The sequence below is a fragment of the Mercenaria mercenaria genome, chromosome 10, assembly GCF_021730395.1.
Source record: "Mercenaria mercenaria strain notata chromosome 10, MADL_Memer_1, whole genome shotgun sequence".
Lineage (NCBI taxonomy): Eukaryota > Metazoa > Mollusca > Bivalvia > Venerida > Veneridae > Mercenaria > Mercenaria mercenaria.
In genome coordinates, this window is record NC_069370.1 from 41,213,002 (window position 1) to 41,234,323 (window position 21,322).

At 35.2% G+C, this 21,322-nt stretch overlaps 1 protein-coding gene across 5 annotated transcripts in view; it reads left to right on the forward strand.

The window, feature by feature from the left end:
• The first annotated feature begins 6,606 nt into the window (after nt 1-6,606).
• Nucleotides 6,607-21,322, forward strand: part of LOC123560787 (steroidogenic acute regulatory protein-like) — a 68,355-nt gene continuing 53,639 nt past the window's right edge. Inside the window, exons 1-5 of one of the 5 annotated variants that reach the window (XM_053552905.1) lie at nt 6,607-6,766; nt 15,226-15,296; nt 17,119-17,278; nt 18,760-18,843; nt 20,182-20,259. In XM_053552905.1, the coding sequence (XP_053408880.1) occupies nt 6,752-6,766; nt 15,226-15,296; nt 17,119-17,278; nt 18,760-18,843; nt 20,182-20,259 (408 nt within the window). In that variant the 5' untranslated portion in view covers nt 6,607-6,751. Of the gene's footprint in view, nt 6,771-13,756; nt 14,427-15,225; nt 15,297-17,118; nt 17,279-18,759; nt 18,844-20,181; nt 20,260-21,322 lie in introns of those variants that run through there. The other 4 variants (XM_053552907.1, XM_053552904.1, XM_053552902.1 and 1 more) reach the window with 4 other exon arrangements.

A 21,322-nucleotide genomic window follows, 5' to 3' on the forward strand; every position in this document is an offset into this window, starting at 1 on the left:
CACTATCATCAGACAAAAAAGTATCTGGGACACTTTTGACATTAAATTTATCAAAACGTGGCGCGGTCTCACCAGACTCAAGAGCATGAGGCTGCATTACATTACCAACATTTATTTTCCATCATGAAATAACTGAATGATCAGATATTTTTCTTGCTGTAATATTTCCAATACCAATCTTACTCAGTAAGTCAGACACATATAACACTGAACTCTGTAAAATGTTGAAGGTTTGAATGACTAACTATACAATAGTCAACAATAGAACTACCTTTTGACGAAATTGAAGTAAAGTCCTTATGCAAATAGTTGCGACCATTTAGCAAACACATACTACAATCTATAAGAAACTGAATAAGGTGGTCGCCATATGAATTTGATTTAAAATCTACAACGTCTCGTTGCACCACATTATCTATTCCAGCGAAAAACTCATCAATGTACTACAGCCAATTTTTAAGTCACCGCAAATAAAGATTTGACTGTCATTCTGATATTCATACAAAATCATTGAACTGTTTAAATTTAAAAGCACTTTAATGTAATCGAAGAGGTTTACATGGAAAGAAATCCAACATCTAACATCACTGTCAAGAAACTTAAATATCTATGAGATTTGGTTTGAAAACATTTGAGACGAAAAGTGTAACTGTTAAATAATACAGGTTTCATCTTACAAAAATCAGATATTTGTAAATAATGTGAGGACGAAACAGGTATTTGTTTATCATCGCTATTTTTTTACGGGAGATAAAGTTTAAATTTAGCTAGATCTCAAGATCATTTTTTTAAGTTGATCAAATCTGTTATCCGACGATTTGCGTCAGATCGCCGTTTGAAAAAGGCAAGTATTAATATCATCGACGGCACATTTTCATGAGTTCGCAAGTTGATAAAATTGTGAGACAATAGTTCCACTAGTCAAAGCGAGCTTGCAACATTTGTCAGTTTGGGCGACTTGTGGTTTCCACGTTGATAATTCTTGTTTTTGTCGGACGACCTTATACCTAATACATGCTGTCTGATATTGGCATGTCGATCAGTCTATTAGAAATCCATTTACACGTACACAATATGATAAGTCAATGTATAATGATTTCACCGCTGCGTACATAACATGATATGTCAATGTATAATGGTTTCACTGCTGCGAGCATTTTGGCTGACATGCCAACATCAGACAGCTTATGTCAAAGAAGGTTTCTGTCAATGGAATTGAACGCTTTTCGAAAATCTATGAAAGCACAGACGGTTGTTTTTTTATACCTTTCTTTCGCGTTTCAATGACATTTGTGAGACTGAACAGATGATCAACAGTGCTGCGCTTATAACGGAAACCATCTTGCTCTTCAACGATGAGATCATTTTCATCTGTCCATTCTACAATTCTTTCATTAAGAATACTACTATATATTTTATACATGGTAGAGGCTAATGTTATACCACGAAATGACATAGGATCCCTTTTGTCTTTATTGCCAGACTTTGGTATAGGGTTTATAATACTCTTAGACCAAGTGGTAGGTATTTGTCCTGTTTCAAAACAGACATTAGATAAACTATGTAAAACAAGTACAGATGCATCATTCTTCAAAACTTCTGATGGAATTTGGTCTACACCAGTAGCTGTATTTAATTTAGCCCTTTCCAAAGCTCTAGCAAACTCAAAAATACTAATATCTGTATCAAGATTTAAATCAGCTGTGTTTGAAGGCAGTGCATGTGAACTAGGCTCAACAGTGGCTTTGTTGAGCAACTTACAAAACTCATGTTTCCATTTATAATATTAAGGACTGTTTTGAGATCATCTGAAATGCTACTATCATCAAGCAATACCTGCATTGGAATAGAATTATTACTCTCAGACACAATTCCAACCTTACCAATATTTTTCCAGAACAGAGTTTGATCTTTTTGCAAATTAAACAACATATCACTTTGTGCCTTATACCAATAAAACCTCAAAAAATTTCCTACTAGCCACAAAATCGTGCTTTAATGTGACTTTTAGCGCTCTGTTTGTACACTTCAGCCATTTTTGTTCAGCATCATACGGCTTTAAACAAGTCTGTAAGCTTTTGCTTCCACCAAGGTTTTGACTGTTTATTACTCCTAACAGTGTTTGTAGTAAAAGATACAGTTTTGCACGGCAATTTATCATACATTTCATGTCTAACAATACTACACCATCCATTATATGCCGTGTTAATATCACACTGCAGTCTCATGTCCTGCTCAGCATTATTTCCGATAAAACACTATCATCAGACAAAAAAGTATCTGGGACACTTTTGACATTAAATTTATCAAAACGTGGCGCGGTCTCACCAGACTCAAGAGCATGATGAACCAACATTTATTTTCCGTCATGAAATAACTGAATGATCAGATATTTTTCTTGCTGTAATATTTCCAATACCAATCTTACTCAGTAAGTCAGACACATATAACACTGAACTCTGTAAAATGTTGAAGGTTTGAATGACTAACTATACAATAGTCAACAATAGAACTACCTTTTGACGAAATTGAAGTAAAGTCCTTATGCAAATAGTTGCGACCATTTAGCAAACACATACTACAATCTATAAGAAACTGAATAAGGTGGTCGCCATATGAATTTGATTTAAAATCTATAACGTCTCGTTGCACCACATTATCTATTCCAGCGAAAAACTCATCAATGTACTACAGCCAATTTTTAAGTCACCGCAAATAAAGATTTGACTGTCATTCTGATATTCATACACAGATTGCAATAGACCTACATCTGACTGTCTTGAGGAATTTTTTCTGACAAACAAAGAAACCAGAAATTAACAAAACTATGGCGGCAAAGAGGAAAGCGAATAGTTAAAGCATATTAAACCATTTACGTTGCAGGGGTTAAGAATGATATGGTTATATGATTAAAAACACTTACATATATAGCACATATAAGCACAAACCTGTAAAAATGAAGCACATATGTAAAAGGGAAATTGACAAACATATAATACACTGCAATGTGAGTTAACTGCATAGAAGGTGATAATCTTGGCAGCAAGAATAAAAATATATCGATGAAATATATACATTTTTACCATATCTGAACTAAAAGCCTTTTTAATTAATGAATGCTAGTAGCTTTCTATAACGTTTGTGTGGCCTTTTAGCACCTTCCTTTTGAACATATAAAATAAAGCAAATAAAACATATGTTTAAAACTTCACAAAATAACAACAATATAAACACTGTCTCTACTGCAACCAGATCACTTTGCTAAAATGACAGTGGTGAGGAGCAAAGTTGTGTTGAAGTGTGTTGCAAATAGCGGCATTAAACTGCTCAGAGTTGGAAGGAAGGGAATGTCAGGTGGAAGATTATTCCTGGGGATAAAAGGAATATTTGTAATAGTCAGTGGATGTAGAGATTAACCTCTAAGCCAGTGGATGATAATGGCGTGATTGTCTTGTTAGGTAGATGAGATAATTTTCCAACGGGATTGCAACTAGTTGATTTGAGATTTCATACATAAGAGGGAGTCGGAAGTCAATGCGCCTGTGCCATTTTAGGCTGTATAACATGACAGTGACACTGGAGGTGCAAGATGCGGCAAAAGTCGGACATAGCCCAACGCGCTGCCTGTCTTTAGACCGCTTCTGTTAGGTCTATTTTGGGTCTGATATGCCATGGACTTAAGTGGTTTGGAGTTAACCTTTATATTCCTGCATAGGAAACCTAGAGTTCGATTTGCCTTTTTGGTTGACCTATTTATGTGGGCGTCCCACAAGAGATATATCCACGCCAAGGTATTTTGCTGAGGTGACAGATTCTAATAGTGTATTATGCAGGTAGTATTGTGAGGGAACAGGATATGTTTCCCTCTTTTGACATGGATAACTTGATACTTCCCAAACAAACAAAAAAGACCCAATGAACACTCTCAATAAATGCCACCAAAACCCTGATCCGCAAGCGAGTTGTTAGTTTAATAAACACCACGAAAACCATGTTCCAATTGCTAATGGATCGCTAATTCGCTTAATGGATCGCATAATAGATCGCTTAATGGATCACTTAATATGGAACATATCACTCAGTGAAATGCATTTCATCAAACAGATACATTCCTAACAACAGTCTGTATTCAACAGAAACCGGCAAATTGTTTCTGTGTTACACATGTGTAGCCTGGATTTGCAGAGATGCACTGAACAGAAACTGTTGAAAAGGCCTTTCTGCTAGAAGTGTTAGACCATTTTCACAATAATGTATTGTCACAGGGGGAGAAAAATTTGCAGTAAGTCCGGGGCTCGAACCCGGGACCCCTCACAGGGCGAGTGCTCTACCGACTGAGCTAACCGGCTGCCTCAATCTTCTCCCATAACGTGACCAAGTCCGTACCGTGACATACACCCCCACAAATTGGAAATTCGTCCTCGAATTCCGGAGGCACATAATATTGCAAGCGTCGTAAGACTGACCAAGCAAGCATGCCACTGTCCCTCGTTGGGCATCATATGTCACAGGGTGAGAAAAATGTGCAGTAAGTCCGTGGCTCGAACCCAGGGCCCCTCGCATACAGGGCGAGTGCTGTACCGACTGAGCTAACCGGCTGCCTGACACATTTTCTCCCATAACGTGACCAAGTCCGTACCGTGACAGTACAAAGAAGTATAAAATACACAGAATGGCAACTGGCTGTAATATCGCGTGATCTCGTGTCAGAGCGTGAATCGGCGTTATCTTAGTAAAAACAAACATCGGCGAACATGGAGTTACAATTTGTACATTTAAAACTACATCTAAAATACATGTTAGCTTCTAAAACAACATTAGTTTAATATGAAATAGTCTTAAGACACGAAGTACACGTTTCTTACCATCAAAAGAAGCGTGGTCATACGGTGATAATTAATTTACCGATGAATAATTGCTTTCGCATACAAAATGGCGCATGGAGAACGCGTCACTTCCGGTAAACGAGATCTCATTCAGTTGTCACGGGTTTTTTTTTTGGCGAGGTTTGCTCAATATGCCTTTCAAGTTGCCGGTCTATTTATTTTTTATAGCTCTTTGGACAGTATTATGCATGACAAGATACAAAGTTAGCAATCATTCAAAATTTATATGATCACTGCGATTCAGGTCTACACAAATCATTGGATAATTCAGGCCAGCTAACTGAAATTCAATCATTATCAAATATGGATAGACAAAGATTGAGAAATATACACTAAATCAGCTAGTTCACACAATATTGTACAGTAAGTTTTCCATTTGAACAAGCATTTCAAAAACTATTATCTTGGAATTTAAATCTGTCATAATTGCACTTAATTATTTTATTGAAATCTTCAATAAATTACAATGTAATCATGCATTTAGATCTATTTGTATTGAGAAAACACCTGTTTTTGTAACTCATAGAAAATTAATATAGAAAATGAATGAAATAGCAACCATCAATTCCTCTTCAATAAATCAATCCTGTCCATCATCTATTCTTATTACCAACAAAAATGCACTAACTTATGTCCCTCTATATTATTCCTAAGATGTGACTACATAACATAACCATGGCAACTAGAAGATACGCTGTGAATTGTAAATTGCAGGGATTAAAACCGTATGTTTCCAGATAAAAGAGGTATATAAGCCTCGGGCCCTTCTGAATGACTCTTTAAAGTTAATAACTTGCTTCGAAATCGCGATGCATTTAATGGAACACGTTCCGTTAGCTATCCATTACAACCATTTCTTGATTGTTTCAATGGATTGCTAATGGAACGCACTAACAAACACCAATCAAAAAAGGTTTTGACAGTGTTTTTCAGGTGTTTTGATAGTGTTTTCATAGGAAAAAATAATATTGATTTGGTTGGAAGGATTGAATTCCATATCTCGGTCCAACTCCCACTTTTCCATAGTTTTAAGATCGTTTTAGCGGGTATTTGATTCACAGACACTTGGGGGTCAGAACATGTCCCCCACTCCCAATCCGCCCCTGCCAACCTTCAGCCAATACATTTTCGCCCTTTAAATCAAACTGAGCACATGTCTCGGTCATACAACAATTTCATTTTTTTTTTTTTTTTTTTTTTTTTTTTAGCATTGATAGAGCTAATATGGAAATTTTTCAAACACGTTGAAATGGTAACAGAAGTTGTTGGATGATCGAGACATGTGCTCAGTTTGTTTTAAAAGACGAAAATATATTGACTGAGGGTTGTCAGGGGCGGCCTGGGAGGGGGGGGGTTGTGTTCTGACCCCCAAGTGTCTGTGATTTGATTGAGTGTCATATATGCAGTGTCATCTGCGAATAGACGCACTTTAGAATGAATATTTTGTGGGAGGTCATTTATAAATGCAAGGATGAGCAGGGTCTTTCTGACGTTTGAAACGTCATCTGCGAATAGACGCACTTTAGAATGAATATTTTGTGGGAGGTCATTTATAAATGCAAGGATGAGCAGGGTCTTTCTGACGTTTGAAACGTAATACATCTAGACCTAGTAATTTTAAGTCTGTGCAAATTGATTTTTTGACCAAGCTTCACCATGACCATCGTTTCAATGCAATTACGGTAAAGACCGAATACGGGCAGTTAGACTGTATTGTGCGGTAACCGAAAGTAGATTGCGTCGCGATCGATCGAAGTCAAAAACAAGGAAGAGAGTGACACATGATCTTGTGTAATCTTCCCGGTTGACTTACCATAATACAGAGGGAGACAAGAATGTTTTGTTGTTGAATATGCACTAAGACCATGTCTCTGAACAGGGTTAGTACGTAGCTTTTTATTTTTTGTTTTAATGAGCGAGCTGTTCGTACTCGATCACGTTCGTATCGTTCACAATTAGTAATAATACATAAGTAATGAGATAATACGATGGTCATTATGATTCATTTGTGTTGTCTTGCTTTATAAATAGTGAAACAAAAAATACACTGGATAGTTTATTATGATATTGAAAGCAAATGGTAAGATACTATCTTCAGTATTTCAAGGCAGTGGCTAGAGAACCGGAATCGGTTCCCTAGACGGTGAACTTATTCGTCCGGAACCGGTTCTCTAGCCAAAATACCGTGCATAGGCTAGGGAACTGGAATTTTATTTCTATTCATAAAGCTGCCTAAATACATTTTGTTTCTTTTGGTAAGTATCATGTAAGTTATTATCTTAATTTTACAATTTCAGCAAGCCATGCCCTTTCATTTATCTGAGTTTACTGTGTTTCCAAGTGTACCCGCAGCATACTGTCTGCCATATTGGAATGATGAAATAAACTAATATGAATGAATGTGGAAATCGTCGACATTGGAGCAAGCAGAAATACAGTTAGATTAAAGAAACAAAACGAATTAAGTAATTTCTTTTAATTAGTATTGATCACATTTCTCTGAACGTGAACTGCCAAGTTGTTACAAACTAGTATTTTAAGTGATCAAATAATCCGCATGAAGATTTAATAGCAATTAAGTTAGTGTCTACATCTATAAAATTGTATTTACGCAAATACAAACTAATATTATTTATGTTATATTTAAACAATTTAAACATAGCGCATGTTTCAAGCAAATAACATTTAAAAATGTCAAAATCATTCGTACAAATTTATATCATTCCAATATGGCAGACACGGTATGCGCGAGTACTCTTTCGGAGACAGTAAACTCAGATAAATGAAAGGGCATGGTAAATTTAATTAAGACTATAATATGCATGACACTTACCAAAAAACAAAGTCGATTTCAGCAACATTATGCATAGAAATAAAATTCATGGTTCCCTAGCCTATGCAAGGTATTTTGGTTAGAGAACCGGTTGAATAAGTTCGCTGTCTAGGGAAGCGATTCCGGTTCTCTAGCCACTGCCATATTTCAAACACAGTGGGGTAGAAAAATAAAAAATGAGTACTTTGGACTTGTCTAGCTTGTCCAAAAGCCTATTGACCATATCAACATTATAGGATAAATCCCATTTTCCAGTATTTCCGTAAATAGGGTCAGGGGGGCTGCGAGATAAACTGATATAATGACCGTGTACAATATTAGCAATTATTTTTGCCAGAAGATAAAGATTTAGGAAAGTTCTTACTTTCTCACAATGGAAATACTATTTCACGACCTCGGCAACAAATTTTTTGCAAAAATATGTTTACCTTGAAAAATGCGAATAATTTCACACCTTCGGTATCGAGCCACAGAAGCGGCAGTTTAGAATAAACGATAAAATTTCAAAAATAAAGTAAATTTTGGGGATATTTTTGCTACATCTGAACTACAACAATTAATGTTTTATGATAATCTGCAATATTTTTTATACATTTTCTTTGTTTAAACCTTGAAAAAAGAATAATCTCAAACACTACTGAGCACTACACAGCGTAATGGCCAATAGCTCCCTCACCGTAAAACCAGAAACAGGTATTTATTGGTGGCTAATATGGGAAAACAGGATTTATCCTATAATGACGATATGGAGAATAGTGAAAATAGCGTTAATCGTTTTTTGTTTTGTTTTTTTTTTACAAAATTATGCCCTTTCTTCGATTTCAAACTTTTTGTTTAAAGTTTTGTATGTAAGCTGGTACCTCAGTACCCACTGATGGGAATGGATTGAAACTTCACACACTTGTTTACTGTCATGATCTTACATGCACTCACTGTGCAGGTCCCATAAATCTACTTTGCATTTTTTCAAAATTATGCCATTTTTTCGACTTAGCAGTTTTTGGTTAAGTTTTTGTATGTAATCTGGTATCTCAGTATCCAGTAATGGGAAAGGATTGAAACTTCACACGCTAAGTCTTGTCCACTGTCATGATATGACATGCAATGAGTGCCAAGGTTCTTTCTTGTCCACTGTCATGAGTTGATAATTACTGTGCAGGTTCCATAAGCCTGTTTCCCATTTTTACAAAATTATGCCCTTTTTTCGACTTTGTATTCATTCAGTTGACAAGGCTGTTGAATAGTCAAGCATTGCTGTCCTATGACAGCTCTTGTTATTTTTGGCATAATGTATATCATAGATCTGTACATAAAGCTCTGTATTGGTTACCCCTTTTGATCCTCGATCAGAGCCGTCTAATGGCGACATGTCAATACATGTATGCTGTTTAGATTGAGAAGAAGCTATGGCAGGTATATCACAGTTAAAACTGTTTTGTTAGCATTATGTATTAAATCAACAGTTGTTGAATTGCAAAGAGTGTGATATTACAAATTCTCATTTCAGTTTTTCATTTAATCAAATTAATCAATGAATTAATTATTAAATTGCAGAAAAAATAAAGTTGAAGTATACACAGACAACTGCAGTTGCATACTGTCAATTAAAGGGTGGCATGCTACAAATTGTCAAATAATCGGTACTGTGATCAAATAAACAGGAAAAAACTGAAAAACATTTAAATAAATTTTACATATGTATACCGTATGTTTAGTTTTATGGATAACAATAGCTATGACTGTCCAGATGCAATCGTCATGCAAATAATGTAAATAATCAATGCACAAACTGTCGTGCAAATAATGAAAATAATTGGCATGATAAAAAAAATGTCATAATGTGCAGATAGCCTCAGCCAAACATTACTGAACATTTTTGAGTAGAGTATCTGTTATTGACTTTGATTCCCCCAACTCCCTACTCTTTCACGCACAGCTCCCTTCCCCACTTAAAAGAACCCTGCCTGACCATCAAAAGCACTCATGAAAGTAGTTGTTTTGTCTATGTAGACGTAGTACTGTATTACTTTTAATAGCATAAACATCAAGTTGATATATTGATACAAAAGTAAAGAGGTATTTAATACCTACGCAAACTTGAAAAGCCAGCATGGAAATTGGGTGAAAATATGAAAAAACAAGAGCTGTCGGATGACAGCGCGCTCGACTATTCGAAGAATTGATTGAAGAATGGGATCAAAATATTTCCATAGATTTTCAGACTAAACAAAAAAATGGATTAAACAAAAAATGTTCCTGTATTTGTGGATTTCGGTTAGTCTTGCACTAAATGGCAATGTGTGACCATGATGGCAAATATGTTAAGTTATATGTTAGGCAAAACATGGACTTATATGAAACATTTAACTAATTTCCAAGTCCAAAAAGGGCCATAATTCAGTCAAAATAGTTGACAGAGTTATGTACTGTTGCCTACAGATGGAAATCATGTTGATAAACTAGTGTTAAAAGTTTCAAAGCCACAGTTCAAATAGTTTTGACAAAACACTGACTTGTAAAAAAAAAAACTGAACAAATTTCAAAGTCCAAAAATGGCCATAATTCAGTCAAAATAGTTGTCAGAGTTATGTACTCTTGCCTACAGATGGAAATCATAATGATAAACAAGTGTTTAAAGTTTAAAAGCCATATGTCAAATAGTCTTGACAAAACATGGACATATACAAAACAGAACCAATTTCCAAGTTCAAAAAGGGCCATAATTCAGCCAAAAAAGATGAGAGAGTTACGTACTCTTGCCTATTGATAGAGACTATTATACTGAACAAGATATAAAAGTTTCAAAGCCATATGTCAAACACTTTACACAAAATATAAACTGGTACGAAAAACTTAACCAAAATTTCTAAGTCAAAAGGGGCAATAATTCAGTCAAAATGCTTGATGGAGTTATGTACTCTTGCCTACAACTGGACATTGTGATGGTAAACAAGTGTTGAAAGTTTCAAAGCTTTATCTCAAAAGACTTTGTCAAAATGTGGACTGGTACGAAAAACTTAACCAAGATTTCTAAGTCAAAAAGGGGCCATAATTCAACCAAAATGCTTGATGGAGTTATGTACTCTTGCCTACAACTGGACATGGTGATGGTAAACAAGTGCTGAAAGTTTCAAAGCTTTATCTCAAAAGACTTTGTCAAAATATGAACTGGTACGAAAAACTTAACCAAGATTTCTAAGGCAAAAGGGGCCATAATTCAGTCAAAATGCTTGACAGAGTTATGTACTCTTGCCTATAACTGGACATGGTGATGGTAAACAAGTGTTGAAAGTTTCAAAGCTTTATCTCAAAAGACTTTGTCAAAATGTGGACTGGTACGAAAAACTTAACCAGGGTGTGACGCCGACGCCGACGCCGACACCGACGCCGACGCCATGGTGAGTAGGATAGCTCTACTTATTCTTCGAATAGTCGAGCTAAAAAATCATACACATTTGAAATAGAGACAGTCTTTAACACACTGACTATTTTCTTTGTGTAAACTTGGCTAAGGCAGTGAAAATAAAAAATGTGCCTCTCAAAGGGCGTGTTACACTTAAAATTCCAACAAAACAACTCTTTAATGAACTGAATAATATACAAGGTCACTTTAGTCTGTCATTTATGACAGTTTGCACGTGGGTAAAGACATAAAGTGCAACTGTAAAAGTGTCGTTGGAAGTTCACTCAGTTGGTGCTTTAAAACAGATACCAAGGGCAGTTAACTCTGAAGCATTTAGATAATGGCTATCATGTCTACAAATATGCATTTCTCATATTGAAAAGTATGGAGTAGGAACTTCAGTCAGTGTTGTCTGCTGACCAGTAAGCTGATAACCTGTTTAAGTAATGTTAATTAAAGTTCAAAACAGGTTACAATAGTCAAATATATTCCAACAAAAATGAAAATGAAATAAACAATTAACATGATAAATTTTGCTCATCCCTGCACAAAATATGAACATGTGCAGTGACATAGAGAAGCACCTGTTTCCCCTTTCCTTGGTGGGGTGTCAATTAAACAACAACCCAGATATCAACGCTTTAATATTCCAGTCACCTTCAATATTATGGCATGTAGCATTGCTCTTTTTTGTTATTTGGCCTTTTTGCTTTAACCATGTGTTGTCAGACCTAATCTGAGTATAGCTGCTAGATATAATGCAAATAATCAAAATTATATGTAAATGAAAATCATACTTCAATTAACAATCGCATTAATTAATCTTATACAAATGCTGGTTATATGTAGGTGAATATGTACTGTTATCTTTTATCAGATGAAATTTATGTGAAACTGAGCTTGAACCTTAGTGTAGAAACAATAACCGTTATCAGTTGTATCTAATCAAGGGATGTATTAAGATCAAATTTACATGTGTCTCAAAATTAAACATTAAAATTAACTCTTTATACAAACCTGTAGATATGCAGTCAATTAAAGTTAATTTCCAAACCTGGAGCTGTTCGTTTGTTTGTGTTTGGAGTTTATTGCCATTTTTCAACAGTATTTCAGTTATGTAATGGCAGGCAGTTAACCTAACTAGTGTTCTTCTGTACCAGTAAAAACCTGTTCTCCACAAGTAGCTGCCAACTTCCCCACATGCATCAGAGGTGGAGGACAAATGATTTTCAGACACAATGTCTGTTATCAAATCATACCAAATGTGAAGATGAGAAGTTCCTAAACCAGTAGTTGAGAAGTCAGGTAATAAAATACCTGAACCTGTAGATGAATGTTCGGGTTATAAATAGTTCTCAAAATTGTCTTGCTGAATGTATCTTTTTTAATCACCAGTCTGTATACATTTTGATTGTATTGTATACTTATACATTTTGTATAAAATGGCCTGTATTTCACAATATATAATTATGAACAAACAGAAATTAAAATTCATATTTCACCAAGTTGGAACACAGTGCATCCATATTTTTCCTGTGTTTAAAATGCTTTCATTAATTATAAATGTTCACTACCCGGTAGATAATGATGATATAGTTCTTTGTTCTAGATGAAATTTATTGGAAGTCAGTTTTTTGGTTCAGGTAAAAAAAACTGTAACAGTATATATTATGAGAGGGTCATTTCATTAGGATGTAATCTACTCTGCTCAGTGGATTTAACACAGCCGCAGCAAGTTAGGTACTTGCGTGTCGCTTGATATAGGTCTGGCAAAATCTGTGCAAACTGAATACAAACATCCCAGATCGAGCTGCTGTTCTAATAACGAAGTTTATTGTACATGTATGTATACAGGTCTAAGAATTTTTTGTCTCAAATACAGGATGTATTTTACTAACAAATGCAAAACCCTGTATTCAGCTTCCATCGGATATAGGCTAAAATATTCAGTCAAATGATTTAATCATGGCTTATCGACATGCCATGTGTATAAATAGAGTTTTCAGTCTTAATTATCAAAATTATAGTCAATTTTGACTGAAATGTAACAAAAAGGTCATTAAAACATTATCATGCTGGACACAATTGATTCTGCCTTTGCGACCAGTGTAGATCATGATCTGCGCTGTTCGCAATTCAGTCAATATGTAAGCACCCTTTTAACAATTAATGGCACTATCCAAAATGAAAGATGGAAGAGTTCATTATAGATATTTAGCACGGTAAGGGTTAAAACATTATCATGATCTGCCAGGCTAAGTCACACTCAACACCAGCATTTCGTGAGATTCAGACCTAACAAAATCCGCACAAAACGAAACCAACAACTATTATATATAATGACCCTATTATATTACCGGTATGTGTTTTCGAAAAGTTCACTAAAAACTACCCATTCCAAGTTATTTTGTTGCAAAAATTCAAAGTGGGTGTATCATGAAAGTACCTGTATATTTAAAAGGAAGAAAATGCTGGCTTTAGTTTTAAAATGGACACTCCTTGCATATTTTTGTTAATTTTTGTACGATGGTATCTTGAATATAGATTACGTTCTAGTCACCCCTTGATGCAGATTTACTGATATTATTTCTTTTCAAGTATCTTGAGCAACAAATGTTATACAAATCTATAGGAAGTTTAAATACAGGATCTTTTTTTAAACCTCTTGCCTTAAGTTTTTAAATGGATATATGATATACCCGTACATATGGTAACAAGTGAAAATTAATGATAAAATGTGTTCTTTTCAATGGTTGTAATATAAATGTGCTTGTGACAGTTCTTTATAGGATGAAATTAAAATACAGAATAGGAAGTGTTCAGACTGATTATAGATCTATGTTGAATGAACTGGTGCATACATGTATATGAGAATAAATGAATGAGGATGTATTTGGAATCTGAAAAAAATGCTCAGACAATGTTCACCTTACAGGAATCTGAATAAGTGTGTTTAGTTCTATAAGCAGGTGCACATGTACTTAATGGAAATCTGAGAAATTGTGTTTAGTTTTATAAGCAGGTGCTCAATAATTGTACTTTATGGGAATCTGGAAACAAGTGTTTAGTTCTATAATCAAGTGCACGTGTACTTAATGGGAATCTAAAAACTGTTCAGTTACATGATATAAGTAGGTACACAAAGTTGTGCACTTTTTAGGAATCTGAGAAATAGTGTTTAGTTCTATAAGGAGGTGCACATTATACTTTATGGAACTCTGAAAACAACTGTTAAATTCTATTAGCAGGTGCACATGTACTTTATGAGATGAAATACATTAAATCTGAAAAAAGTGTTCAGACAGTAAGTGAAAACAAGGACACAAGTCCTTGATGTAATTGTAAATTGTCTTTATGTTTAAGTATTAGTAGGTAATCTATTGTCAGTTTTTGATTAGTATGTTTCCTTTTTTGAAGTATCGATGAGTAGTACTTAATTTACCACTGAGTTATATTTTGCAGTTTATTTAGTTATATGAAAAAGCATTTGGATTTATTATTTTTACAGATACTGACATGTTTCCAAAACAAAATATGAGCCGCACCATGAGAAAACAAACATAGTGCATTTGCGACCAATAAGGATCCAGACCAGCCTGCGCATTCGTGCAGTCTGGTCAGGATCCATGCTGTTCGCTTTCAAAGCCTATTGCAATTAGAGAAACTGTTAGCGAACAGCATGGATCCTGACCAGACTGCGCAGATGCGCAGGCTAGTCTGGATCCATGCTGGTCGCAAATGCACTTTGTTGGTTTTCTCATGGTGCTGCTCAATTATTACCTATTTACTTGGTATTACGGTACTAACAGATATTTTAGAGACGCTAAAAGTATGCTATAATTACACATGAGGTAGAATAATGTCTTGTGAAACGTATACAGCAGAAATACCATTTTCGCAAGGTTTTATATCCGCGACATATTACGGGACAGTTAGCAGATATAGCAAAAATAAATCCCTATTAAAAGCGAGTGTAAGCTTTATTGTTAATCATTGCAACAGTTTTATATCCGATCCTTATTTTGAATTGATAGATTTGATGTGACATCGTTTCAGAATTGTTAATTTCTCCATATTGATGACTTTCTCTGTATGAATTTCAGGATAGAGGGGACATGGTTTACTCTCAGTCAGCCATGGATAGAACTCAATCTGGAGTATCAACACGAACAAAGTATGTACACTTTGATTTTCAATTAAAAATGGTTTTAGAAAGTACGGAGTTATGCTCCTTTCCTTCAGTAAAAAAAAAGATACTGTTGCCTTGAAAGATAAAATTTATTTAGAACAGTGTTGCATTTAGATTGTGTTATTATGTTATCTATAATTATTTGATTATTAAGTTGATCTGTAACAGGGTTTTTATCACTTTCTTACGAAATACTTTTAATATGATATTATATTGTAAACTGTCAAATCATTTAATTTTGTTGGCTTGAAATTTTTTGGTTTGGGCCAGCTGTTTTGTGGGGACATCAATTTTATATTTCAAATTTTAGATATGAAATAAAACAAAATTTTCTTTTTTTTTGCTGGAATCTAATCAAAGACTTCAAGATAATTTATCTGTTTTGACTTACAACATTAAGAACTCGTGAATTATATAGTATTGTAGGAACTTTCTGACATTTAAAAATAATTAAGAGCTCTTATATGATCATTAGAATCGATTCACTCTGAACACTTAAAATAGTAATTTTTAAAGTGGACTATGATTTGATTCGCTGTTATTACCAAAAACATTTGACTCAGACTTCAAATATTGGCCAAAATCGACATTTGGATCATAAACAACCCAGTGATAGATCAAGCTTCCTCTAATGTGCCCTATTTCACTATCCAGCATTGAAATAGTCCTCTATGATAGCTCTAGTTATACACCTGTGAAATGGGATGTATATGTATTAATTTATGTGAACACATACGGCAGGCAGGAGGGTGGCATCCACAAAAGTTGTCTGCTCTCTTACTAAGGCAGTTCTTATCCAGTATTTGCCAAACTTAGCTAGTATGTTTATGTCCATAATATGTCTCAAAGGCTCTGGAGTTATGGCCCTTGAATTGCTCAAAAATGGCAAAATGAACAATGTCTGATCAGTAGCTTGTGCATCTCTTTTTCACCAAAATTTGTCACTAGATCAAGGCTTTATATGTCTCAGAAGGCCTAGAGTTATGGCCCTTTAATTACTCAAAATTGCAAAAATGAACAGTGTCTGATCAATTGCTTGAGCAGTTCTTATCCAGTGTTCACCAAACTTGGTCAGTAGATTTAGGCATAATATGTTTCAGTGACTCTGGAGTTATTGCCCTTTAGTTACTCATAATTGCAAAAATGAACAATGTCTGATCAATAGCTTGAGGGGTACTTATGGGCATAATAAATATTTGGACATTCTTTGATAATCAGGGGATAGACCCTGTTACTCTGGAGTTTATGGCTGTTGAATTACTCAGAATAGCAAGTGTCCCCTTAACTACTAAGATTTCTTAGATCTCTACTATAATTATATAGAATATGTATAGTTATAAAATACAGGTTAAAATTGATAACCAGCCAGTTTGGATAAGTATCTCTAGAGTTATAACCCTTGAACTTGACAGCAAAAAATTGACTGTGTCTGCTTAATAAGTAGACTGAGTATTTTAAAACTAACAATTAATTCCCAGTGATTGTTGTATATTGTGACAGTTTGGCAGTCTTGTTTAACCATTAGCCTGCTGGTGGCAAGTGATTCTGCCTTTGCGACTAGTGCAGACCAAGATCAGCCTGCACATCCGTGCAGTCTGATCATGGTCTGCACTGTTCGCTATTCAGTCAGTAAATTCTTAGTAAACACCCCTTCAAATGATAAATGGTACTGCCCAAATTGGAAGATGGACCAGTCCATTATAGAAATTTAGCATGGTAAGGGTTAAAGAAGTTTTGATGGTCATCCGGAACTTACTGCTGGTCACTTCCAAAGCTGGTTATATTGCCTGTGCTTTTTTGTTTTCAGTTACTACAGTATACCAGATGAAAGTCATTCACAGTCACAGTCACTGTCGAGAGAATGGGACCCACAGGGAGGAAAGATGTCTCCTGCTCGGAGAACTTTCTGTTTGTTCACGACATTTGATCTTATTCTAACTTTCATTCTTTGGGTTATATATACACAAGTAAGTTACTTGTTATAATTATAATATAATTAAAGAAGATGATGGGAATTTACACCAAGTTAAGAAAAAAAATTGAAGCAGTATGTTTGATACTTATACTACTGCCAACAAGTGTAGTTTGAAGGTTGGTAGGAGTTACGTTACGGTCAGTCATAAGGTTGTGCCTGAATATATGTAAACAGCATCTTGGTATGTTCATCAAATTCTTTATAATGATGCTTCAAAACATTACAGAGATTCACTCATATGCTACCATTAGGGTTTTCATTGAAACTGCTTACACAGAATCACCATAAAGTTAAGATTTTGTTTGTTTGTTTTGTTGGGTTAAACGTCACACTGACACAAGGTCATATGGCGACTTTCCAGCTTTAATGGTGGAGGAAGGCCCCTATGTGCATTATTCATCATGGAAGGGCACCTGGGTATAACCACTGACCTTCCATAAGCCAACTGAAAGACTTTTTTCACATGAAGAATTCAAAGCGAGACTCAAACCCACATCAGTGAGGGGCATGTGATTTGAAGCTAAAATTTTAACCACTCGGCCAGAGGCCCCTCATAAAGTAAAGATGGGTGTAAAGACTGTTTTCAGGGTCTGTCCAAACGAAGAGTTGCACCTTAAACTAAAGAGTGTTGGGCAAAATGTGCACTGGATAAAAGGGGTGTTGTTGGGGTATTAATCACTTTCAGTGATAGCTGTAGTTCAAATTTACGTAGAAGGTGCTGTGAAATTGTAAATAATACGTCCAGTGCTTGAGTAGGAGGTGGTTGGCCTACTTCAGCAGGGGTCACAACCATATCCAGTGACACCAGTACTGGTATTAATTTCCAGGAAGAGACTTGGGAGTGATACAAATTGGCTTCTTAACCCTTAGCCTGCTAAATTTGTAAAATGGACTGGTCCATCATTCATTTTGGGCAGTATCATTTATTATTTGAAGGGGTGTTCACTGAAAATTTGCAGACTGAATAGCGAACAGTGCAGACCATGATCAGACTGCACGGATGTTCAGGCTGATCTTGGTCTGCACTGGTCGCAAAGGCAGAATCACTTGCCGCCAGCAGGCTAAAGGTTAAAATGTGATTCACTCACTGTCAAGCAAAAATAAATTCAGGAACACTAGCCTGGCTTACTTAATGTGGATACATATTTGAGAGACTATTGAAAAATGGCTCCTATTACACAAGAAAAAAATGGTATATAGAGCTAAATGTAACAGTTATATGCTTTAGTTAGTTTGCTATAATGTAGATGTTACGATTTAAAACTTTATTATGTTGGTATTTTTAGGATTTAGTGGTACATGTTAAATTTGAAATGACACGTAGCAAGCTATTTCATCAAAATCAGATAAATTTCAGGAGATGGGTTTTACTGTTGAAGAGATTAATATGCATACAAGGTTGAACTTGTAGACTCTCTTGTCTAAAAATATGGTTAATTTTCATTTAAACTGATGTAATAATGTGTATTTCAGTTGATAGGGAAAACACCCATTTGGAAGGCATTTGAAGACCAAGTTTTCAACTACACTTTTCAGGCATCATTGTTTGATACAGTGGTATGTTTGTCTTTATAGTACAATTTTTTTTTATTTATCAGCTAAAAACAGTAATTTGTGTTGGAAGGAAGGGATTTCCTTGTGCTCTCGTTTAACGCAAGTATACAGTTAACATTAACCTGTACCCTGCTAAATTTCTAAAATGGACTGATCCAACGTTCAATTTAAGCAATACCATTTATAATTCAAAGGGGTGTTCACTGAAAATTTGCTGACTGAATAATTTGAATGTCTTTCATTACTTTTTAGTTTAAAATATGTAGTTGACAGTGAGAAATGGAGAGTATTTAAAAAACTTTCGATATATCAGTTTTCTTATTTGTTTAAAGATTATTTCAAAATCCTTCTACTTAACACATTAATTTTGTAATTTTAGTCGCAACTTCTTCAAAACACAGTTTTTAACAAATATTTAGATAACTTCATTTTTGCCTGTAAACACTTCACTTTAATTAACATATCCTGGATAAATTAACAATGGGAGGAAAAAAACTTGTATTCAGGTGATAATATTAATATCCTTGTTTGAATGAAGTGAACAACTCTGGCTAGAAGACACATAAATGAGCCGTGCCATGAGAAAACCAACATAGTGGGTTTGCGACCAGCATGGATCCAGACCAGCCTGCGCATCCGCGCAGTCTGGTCAGGCTCCATGCTGTTCGCTTTTAAAACCTATTGGAATTGGAGAAACTGTTAGCGAACAGCATGGATCCTGACCAGACTGCGCGGATGCGCAGGCTGGTCTGGATCCATGCTGGTCGCAAACCCACTATGTTGGTTTTCTCATGGCACGGCTCAAATCATATTTAAACATTTACTGTAAAATCAAAGTTATTCACAAGTGTTAAATATTTGTCGATTTTTTTACTTGCAAAATTTATTTATGGAAAAGTTTTGCCCTTGGCTTAAAGCATAGATTAATCCACTTGTTATTTGACAGTTTTAAAATTCCTTGATGTTTTGGTCGCAAGAAAATTTTAGTGTAATTAGGCGTAGCTATAAAATGTCTGATTTACGATATGAGAGACTAAATATCAATTTTGTGGATTGCATAATAAGCTGTTATTTACAAAACTTATAGTTTGTCAACCTTGCAAGCAAACTGCTATGTGAATTTGTAATTATAGTTGAATGGGATGCAAAAATTGAATTACCAAACATAACAAAATCTATGAGAAGGTCCTTCGGAAGCATGAAATGAAACCAAGTAACATGATAGCAGACTGTTGGAATTTGCAGTACCCCTCATGCCCCCTTGCACGGGCTCAAGCAGAATTCTGTAAAGATTTTCCTTGTGGTTTATTTATTATGTGACTATATTTTTTTTTATTTCAGATGATTTCTACGGCTAGGTTTACATTTATTATGCTGGCATATGCTCTTTTTAGAATAAGTCACTGGTGGGTTATAGCTGTAAGTATTTTTGTTTATTACTGGATGAATGCTTGTTTGGGAATGTGTGTAGTGACCCATAGCTTTGATGGATGAGACTTTAAATGGTACGCTGAGGTTCAGGGTTTATGTTCCTGTCCGGTTGCACTGTTTTGACTCTGACATCTAGGCCAAATGTAAAACTGTGTTGGAAAATACTCAGAGAAATGCCTTACAGTACTCTGTCCTTATGGACTACCTAATGTCAGTAATAGAGTGGAGGAGAAAAAAACGTTAGTGGTCAACAGGTAGGGTGGTAGAACATTTGAATGTATGGAATTTCAAAGCCTTTTGTTTGAGTATGGTCAAGCTGCACATTTGTTATCTGTGATGTATTGAAAAAAGTGTATATCCTCCTTTATGCCTCCTTGCTGAAGGCGAGGGAGGCATACAGTGTTTGAATTGTCTGTTATTCCATCCAGTCATCACTCTTCCTTTTGTACTCGACTCCATCTCTTGCATTCATCTAGTTCAGACCTAGTATACTTCTTAAGCATGAAAAGGACATACACATTTTAGTACTTTCATTTCTGATTATTATTTTTATACGCCCATCTGAAAGATAGGACGTATTATGGGAACAGGCGGAAGTGCGGGCAGCATCCACAAACTTTGTCCGGAGATTTCGTCTTCATGCATGGAGGGGTTCTGATGTAACTTGGCACAAATGTTTGCATCATGAGACAAAGTGTCTTGCGCAAGAACCAGGTCCCTAGGTCTAAGGTCAAGGTCACACTTAGAGGTCAAAGGTCAATTTAAGAATGACATTGTCTGGGGCATTTCTTTTTCATGCATTGAGGGATTTTGATGTAACTTGGGGCAAATGTTCACCACCCACCATTGTTTTTGCTATAAATAGCTTATATTGTAACTTTTTTATTACTGGTCGTAGGGAAAAGTAGAGACCATTTTTTCTGTGGTACAGCATGCATGTTTCATCCAGTTTTTAGGTGTATTTTGACCTATCTCTATCTGGTATGGAGTTTTGTGTGGACTTTATAATATGTAGAATTATTATTACTATTATTGATTTTTTTTTAGGATT